Source organism: Diplotaxodon limnothrissa, linkage group LG6, assembly GCF_057381915.1.
Source record: "Diplotaxodon limnothrissa isolate DT_005_m linkage group LG6, D_limnothrissa_male_GT1.1, whole genome shotgun sequence".
Classification (NCBI taxonomy): Eukaryota; Metazoa; Chordata; class Actinopteri; order Cichliformes; family Cichlidae; genus Diplotaxodon; species Diplotaxodon limnothrissa.
In genome coordinates this window covers 36621149-36629382 of record NC_140601.1, presented here as the reverse complement: position 1 = coordinate 36629382, position 8234 = coordinate 36621149, and the positions used below count along the sequence as shown (strand labels likewise).

General features: G+C 37.1%; 1 protein-coding gene across 1 annotated transcript; it reads right to left on the bottom strand.

The window, feature by feature from the left end:
- Nucleotides 1–826: 826 nt before the first annotated feature.
- LOC146631133 (sterile alpha motif domain-containing protein 3-like) lies at nt 827–7788 on the bottom strand. The gene is made up of 9 exons (XM_085356362.1): nt 7707–7788; nt 4922–5036; nt 4399–4587; nt 4227–4314; nt 3169–3330; nt 2848–3057; nt 2215–2380; nt 1288–1367; nt 827–1129 (listed from the first exon to the last, which is right to left on the bottom strand). The coding sequence occupies exons 1-9, from the start codon at nt 7786–7788 to the stop codon at nt 827–829; spliced, it is 1395 nt and encodes a 464-aa protein (XP_085212488.1).
- Nucleotides 7789–8234: the final 446 nt, after the last annotated feature.

Sequence of the window (8234 nt, the reverse complement as noted above, 5' to 3'; positions counted from 1 at the left end):
AATGGCATCTCATTATGCAGAAGAACCATGTTCCAATTACTACACTCAGAAAAATAAAGGTGCCAACTGGAACAAAAAGTGGTTCTTTAGACTGATGCCATAGAAGAACCTTTTTTGGTGCCACAAAGAACCTTTCAAACAAAAGTTCTTTGAAGAACCATTTCTTTCAGTGGTTCATTGAAGAACCTTCAAAGGTGCCCCAAAGAACCATCAAGAAATGGTTCTTTGGGGCACCTTTAAAGGTTCTTCAATGAACCACTGAAAGAAATGGTTCTTTAAAGAACCATTTTTAAAAAGATCCTTCAAATGGTTCTTTAAAAGAACCATTTTAAATAACCTTTTTTGAGTGGTTCTTTAAAGAACCATTTTAAATCTTTCAAAATAAAATGTATCATAAATTGAATTTGAGTAGGGTAAAATAAATACAAGCACATAGACATATATTAATGGTTTATTGGCACTTTGTATTACAGAAAAAGACATTTTAATGCTAAGCACAACACCACTACTAATAATAGCATATAAGTCATTTAAACAGTAATAATTAAATATCTTTACTATAAATACATATAAATATTATACTATAGATAAAACAACAATTTTTACATTAGAAATAGCAATACTTTCATAACAGACAATTAAACAACACATTTTCATCAGCATGTTTGCATTTTCAGTAAAACTATTTCAAGAACAATCTTTTTATTTAAATTATCAATGAACTGCAGCCTTAAGTTATGTAAGTTAAGTTTAATGTGAGACTCATGGTCCTTTGTTAGTCCACACTGGGACAATTTCAGTCTCTCACCTGCACTATGCTGGCAATCTAGGAGATCTTTAATGCATTTGCCATTCTTTGCACAGCTACTGGTACAGGTGTAGTCAGAGTTCCCAAGTTGAGAACAAATGCCTCCAAAAAGCAAAATGTCTTTTTTAGTTCACTTGGATAGGCAACATTGTAGACATGGTACAGGGAGAAGACAATACCCATCGCCAATGAAATGTCCATTTCCCCACTGTCCAGAATCATTTTTTGTCCATCCATCTGGACATTGACCTCAGTTGAATCACTCAAGGGCTTGCCGTCACTGCTGCTGAGTACGATTGTAGGTATCGGGCTGTGTGGATCCTGAAACAGAAATTAAATTCTTGAAATGAGGAGTATAGTTTAAATAAGTATAAACAACAGCTGTCCCAATGAAAGTATAAAACTCCTGTAAAATACTGGATTTGTTCAAGACCCCCCCCCCCCCCCCCCTCACCATACCAAAAAATATATAAATTTACCTTATTTATGACGAAGAGATGAGAGGCATTTTCTTTGAAAATAGATGGCAGGAGAAGAACAGCTGTGTTTACCATCTGACCTGAAAAATAAAGAGAAATATGTAAGTATTTTCTGGCCAATTTTGTTAATACAAAGGTGTAAAGGCCATATGAGTGCCTTTATCAGGAGTTGAATGTCTTGCAGAACATAAGCATTAGTGCAGTAAATGTATACCTAATTAACTTTTCAGTGTAATTCAGTGTAAATGTTAAGCATTTATACAAAACCCCCAAAATGTTGTTCAGTTCTGTAAGTTGCTAGCTTTAAATAATTTGAGTCCTAAAGAACTTGCAGAGCAAGTCTAGCTGCCACTGAACATTTTTTGGGATAAACATTGTGTGAATGACTGAAAATCTTCATAGAGATACATATAGCATCGAGGGTATATCAGTTAAATCTTAAAGTACATCATTGCAGAGACGAGACAGGAGAAATGTCAGTCTGTGGATATTGTAAAGCAGCGGTCCCCAACCTTTTTTGCGCCACGGACCGGTTTATGCCTGACAATATTTTCATGGACTGGCCTTTAAGGTGTCGCGGATAAATACAACAAAATAAAACTAGTACCGGTACCGAAAAAAAGAAAATTTATTCATAACACACGTGAAAAGACCCAGGAAAACCGAGTAAACGATAAAAACGATAACAAAATAACGCTGAAAACCGATAAAAACCCTGAAAAACTATACATTTCACACCTGAGCCTCAACTCTCGCGGCCCGGTACCAAACGACTCACGGACCGGTACCAGTCCGAGGCCCGGGGGTTGGGGACCGCTGTTGTAAGGGACACTGTGTTTACTAATGTGCTGTATGTGAAACCTTAAAAAGTGGTATCTGAGATAGGAGTTAAAAATGTTTTTGCTCATTATTGCCAAGTGCCCTCACCTTTTCTTTCAGTGTCTGTCTGGCTCTCATCAACAGATTTTAAGCAGAGGCTTTTAAGGTTGCTGTTTGGGGCTATTGACACAAGCTTCGCTGCCAACTTACTGAATCCTCGGATTACTTTTTTGTCCACATCAGTTTTAAGTAACATGGAAGCCTCTTCAAGAAGCTAAAATAAAGGATAAACATATACATATTAGCTTTGTACCATAATATATACCATTATATAGCAAACCAGAACAATCATTATTTCACACATCAATTATCATTAGAGAAGAAATTATAATTTTGCATTTGTTTACTTTAATTCTCAAGTACACATTGCTGTGCAAAAGGGATGTTTAGACTATTCTTCCCAAAAAACTATCATTGGCATCAGATTAGTCCAAAATTATCCTGTAGCATGAAAATAAAACCAAAGAGAAAGACATAGTCAATGTGGCAATTTCTGTTAGTGTTCTGTTAGTGTACTTTTATTACTCATGAAATCTGCTGAGTCAGTCACTTTGCCTGTCCTGTAGGTACATGATTATTAGAAGTCTGTATAAATGTGCAGCACATCAGTACATATTCGTGTTTTTGCTGTGCACTATTGTTATTGTTGTTTTTTGCTGCAGTTTTTGATAAAACACTCACCACAACAGGGATAGTGAGACATGGGAATTCTCGTAGAACCTCTTCAGTAGTATGCTGAAGAATGTAGTGTGTTCTGTACTTCTGTATTTTCCTGAGGTGCGTTTGAATGACATCCACATTTGGCCTAGTTTTTTGGCACTCTTGTTTAATCACTGATACATGTTGGTCGGTGCTCCTTTCATCCTCCCCATCGTCAAGAGGATTGATATCCTGGTTATTAAAAAGTTTAGCAAATATTGAGAGAAAAAACAAACAAACAATACTTTTAACTTTTATGTACAATTTAAAATGGCAAACAAACATTGAGCATATTTAACTTGCCTTGGTTTTTTTCAAAAGGATACAGGGCTGGATATCTGATGATCTTTTTCTTCCTGAATTTGGAACTGAGTATTTCTGTCTCATTTTTTCAATTTCCTCTACGTCTACTAGTGGTCTTCTTTCCTTTTTAAACTTGTTCCTGAGAGACTCATGCAGAGCATCCTACAAATGATAAAAATGTAACTAATTATTCATAAATAGGTGCAACTAGGTCCTCCCTTTATGCAAGACATTTACCAGAAAACTTTGAGTGACATAAAGCTGGTAGGTTTGCTGTAATCATGTCATAACCTAATTAGTTCCTATTTACAGATCTCTTCTTTAACTCTTAGGAGTTGATCGAACACATGATATAAAGGTTTGGAGCACTTTAGATTGGCTAAATACACTATAAAAGGTAGATAAAGTATTAATGGCAATATGTCCTACAAGCATACTCGTCATGATCTTTCAGTCTATATGTTAATACCTCTACCTTTTAATAATAATGTATACTTTATTGATCCCCACAGGGAAATTTCTCTCTTTGCATTTAACCCATTCACTCAGTGAAGCAGTGGGCAGCCACTAATCAGGCGCCTGGGGAGCAGTGTGTAGGGACGGTACCTTGCTCAAGGGTACCTCAGGGTAGCCGTTCAGTTGATTCAAACCCCCGACCTTCCGATCATGGGATAACCACACTACCTACTGAGCTATCCCTGCCCTATTTTCAAATTTAATTTTTTAAATACAAAAACTACACTATCCTGATACAAAGGCAAACAGAGCTAATATAATGCTGAATTTCACACCATTCACTTGAGAATTCACAGAGAAATGAAACAATTAATTTAAAAGAGCAATTGATATTTTATTTATTGTTTGACCATACTGCACGACATCTGCCTCAAAAATCACAATACTAATACTTGTATTGTAGTGGCCACAAGGGAACAGATAACCTCTGAATATGTAGCAATGAAAATGTTAGCATGTTACACTCATTAGCCAATAATTGGGCAATTCAAAGACAATTTGTTGGACAATTGTATCAATGTTTGCTTTTCAGGAATACTTACATATCCAGAGCCATAACTCTCCTTCAAAAAAGGAAAACTCAGAAGGACAGTCCTCAGAAGGTCTACATACTGCACATGAGAGGGATACCTGCAAATTTTGAATGATGAACTTAAATTCTGATGTACATACTGTATTTTAAATGAATCAAATCTTAATTATATATAGACTTACATTGTCTCATTACTCAAGTGGTCAAACAGTGCTTGAATAAGCATGTTTTTGAGTCTGTTCTTGGTGGGTGACTTTAGTGCTGCATCTTTATTGGTCAACGCAGTGAGCACAGCTGGAGGAAACTGCACTTTGCAGTTAAACATAGGTTGGAGTGCTGACACAGTATGCTTTTCTTTGTGTTGCCTTCCACTGCAAGAAGAAGTAAGAAGTATGTTTAGAGTTTGTTACAAGACATGAATATACGTGTCCTTGTGTCCTGCATCAGGAATATCCGCATATTTAAAACGTACAATAACAGCTGCTGAACTACAGAAACAGAATCATAACAGAGAGTAAGAGTGGCTGTGACATTTCAATTTGAAAGTAAATGGGTGTGTGATGCACATCAACGCTGGAGAAACAGAACAGGGCTTGCGTCAACCCCTTGCCCCCCACCCTCCAACACCATAAACCTAGGGGAGGGGAAACACTGGATTGTATGAATGTACAATTCAGTGAATCAACCAGTCAACTTAAGACTCACTCTTTCAGCTTCTCTACAGCAGACAAAAATTTCACTTGGTCTTTCACTTTTGGAAAAAGACGCTCACTCATTCTTTCAGTCATCTGCAGAAGTGTCGATCCATCGATTTCATTGTCTGTGGCACAGAAAAACAATAAGACACGATCAAAACAGAAATGAGCATGTCGAAGATAAAGAATAAAAATATTATAAAACATTACTAAAAAAACAGCTATGAGTTCATTAGTGACTATAGATGATGACAGACCTGTGGAATAGCCAAAAAGTGGTTAAAATCATTTTAACAGTGGTTGACAACTCCTAACTAAAAAGTCATGGTTTAGGATGTATCTTACCTAACTTTGGTATGGACTGCCTTAAAAGGTCGGTGGATCAGTGTAATGAAGTCTTGACCATCACATCTGTATGCGTCCAAAGCATGAAAGTCTACCTCATCCCCAGGCTTGAATATCAACAGATCATCAGTCTCTCTGATGTGGTATGATTGAAGGTGTCTTATAAACTCCAGTGTTGTGAAAAGTCTTCCAACAAGAAACCAGTTGGCCCTGATATACACAATCAGGACTATTTTCACAAACAGTGGAATTTGCTCTGCATGCACAAGTTCCAAAATGAAGAAATCTCCAACTGCATATTTTACAGAGTTTAAAATGATGCATTTACTTGTCCAGAGTTTCTCATCCACAGTAACGGCTGTCTCCAAGTTTTGCAAACAAATCTGCAAGTTCACTGGAAGTTCTTGAAGTGATAAGTTATTAACTGCTGCTTGTGTATGATCGCTCCTGATGATCCGTTCAGGCTGCCACTCCCAGCATTGACGAAGCTGATTCCTCTTTGCCAAAGTCTAACAAATATTAATATAGTTATTGGTGATTCTTGCTACTGTCTTGAAATATTGATGTCTGGCTTCAAACCTCATGCACCAATGAGAGCGGAGTGACCCATAATCAAGGATGAGCTGAGGATAATGTAGCAGAAAATGCAGCTTGGGTGTAAACACACCAGGAAACAGATTGATGAAATCTGTCAAAAAGTAAGTGATCAGTTCATGTAGATTACTAATCCAGTCAGTGCTGATGGTTGGAGCAAGAATAATCTCTTCTATTTCTCGAACCAAAAGATAAAGCTGCCAAAACTTGTTACCCTTTTCAATCCTGGAGCCTATGAGGAAAGGCAGAGTCCTAAATAATGTCCATTTCTCAATAGCAGTTCCAGAGATATTTCCATCCAGTGCTACCTTCTCAGATATTAGAGCAGGTTTGGAGGTGCAGTCATTCTGTCCAAAACTAAAAGTCCTTATGCTGTCATTCACCTCTTGGATAGTAACGGTTTTGTCCTCGTGCAAGGCTTTTACAACAGACTTCAAAACAAGAGGAATGACCCCCTCAAGAAAATCATGCATTACATCAGGTGGGAATGCATTTGTGGTATCAAAATATGACAGCTTGTTGAAGGCACATGGGCCAGTTACACCATACACTGACCTACAGTGGGGGTCATCTTCAACACATTGCAGATGGTATGCATGAACAGTCTTTGTTCTAAGAACACAATCTCCCTCACTAATGATCCTAGACAGGTCCTTGTAATGACACATACAAAACCTGCATATTCTACCATTACTGAATGAGCAGCTAAAACCTGCAAGTGTGTGAGAGGTTAGGTTGTCTGCAGATATTGTGGCCAGACCACCTTTGATGCAGTACTGTCTGTCTTCAAATTTTAATCGTAATCCACATTCTTGCAAAACCTGTAGGTCACAAATTAATGGTTCTAATATTTTCTCAAATCCATATGTTTTCACCAATCTATGTTTGACAAGTATCAACAGATGAATATGTCTTAAAACAGATCTGTCTTTTGGTGGAATATTTCCCAAAGTAAAATAAAATGCAGACACTTTATGTAGACGTTTCTTTGATCCTAATGGATTAGCAACTTCAAATTCATCACTGTACAACTGAATTCTCAAATGTGGGTTGTCTGTGTTAAAAAAATCACTTTCTTTGTAAATTTTCCCATCACTAAAATCTGTTAAGGTTTCAGGAGCACGGGATTCTGGCCTAAAAATTTGTCTTAAAATGTTAGGATCATTACATATTAATTCTAAGACTTTTAGAAGTGACATATACTGAAAAGTGTCCTGTTTCCCAGTAAAAGGATCTATCCCCAGGATACATTCAACAGGTTCAATCAGGTTTAATTTCTCAACACAGTATCTGTCTAGTTGATATGTGTTGCTGACTGCACTGAAGCAATGTTCTACCAAACTATTGTCATCAATATAATGAAAACTTGATATATCAAAATTAAGAGTCTGCAAACATTTAGAAAATATTTCCCTATAGTTTTCAATGAAATACTTGAAAAGTGACTCTACTTCACTAAGAACAAATGTTTGAACTTTTCTATTTACAATACTTTTCTCTTGAAGATTCAAGGAAAACAATGCCAGTTGTTTTCTCACAGTCTCTGTAAAGTTCTCTACAAGTTCACTCAGAGTTTGTTCAGATGATTGGGGAAATTCAACAGTTTCCTGGATGACAGGGTCACAGTCTGGGGCAGACTCTAATCCTTGTTTCTGATATTTATGTTTCTTCCTTGTGTGATTTTTCAAAGATTTCACAGACAAAAACTTTCTGGGACAGTCTTCTAGTCTGCAGACAATGAAGAATCCACATTCACTTTCATGGTATATCTGTTGATGTTTCAGCAGTTTTTCATATGTTGGTTTTCTTGTGGAGCACTGTGGACACTGATATGGCACATCCATAGAAATGCTCACCTACAAAGACCTGTTGATAATCTGCCAATTCATTTTCCCCAAGCCAAAGAGATACTTCTCCAACAGTCCACTGCTGAGCCATGATCTGTTAAAACAAAACAAAATGCCATTACATTGTTTTATTCTGTGACATCAAAAACTTATTTATTTTTTATTCATTCATTTTCCAAGCCGCTTTATCATCATAAGGATCGGAGGGGTGCTGGAGCCTATCCCAGCTGTTTTTTTTAGGCGGGGTAGACCCTGGACAGGTTGCCAGTCCATGGCAGGGTCGTCATTCAGATATGTATGTTTGGATTGTGGGTGGAAACCCACACAGAAACAGGGAGAACATGCAAACTCCACACAAAAAGGCACCCGGTTGACCCCGGGAATTGAACAGAGTCTTTCTAGCTGTGAGGCAGCAGCGCTAACCACTATACCACCGTTTATTCTAACTTTTAAGCCTTCTTCAGATAAATATTGATTATTTTATGCTTTGGATTATCTGGTCTTGTTAGTATAATGACCTCTTTTTTGCCTAATATA

Bases quoted from the DNA above. Each gene is read 5' to 3' on its own strand.
- LOC146631133 (XM_085356362.1), bottom strand. From the start codon at position 7,788: ATGGCTCAGCAGTGGACTGTTGGAGAAGTATCTCTTTGGCTTGGGGAA. The intron at 3,331-4,226 runs GTAAGTATTCCT...TATCATTTGTAG, and splicing joins AGAGTTATGGCTCTGGATAT to GATGCTCTGCATGAGTCTCT. The intron at 2,381-2,847 runs GTGAGTGTTTTA...CCTTTATTTTAG, and splicing joins GTCTCACTATCCCTGTTGTG to CTTCTTGAAGAGGCTTCCAT.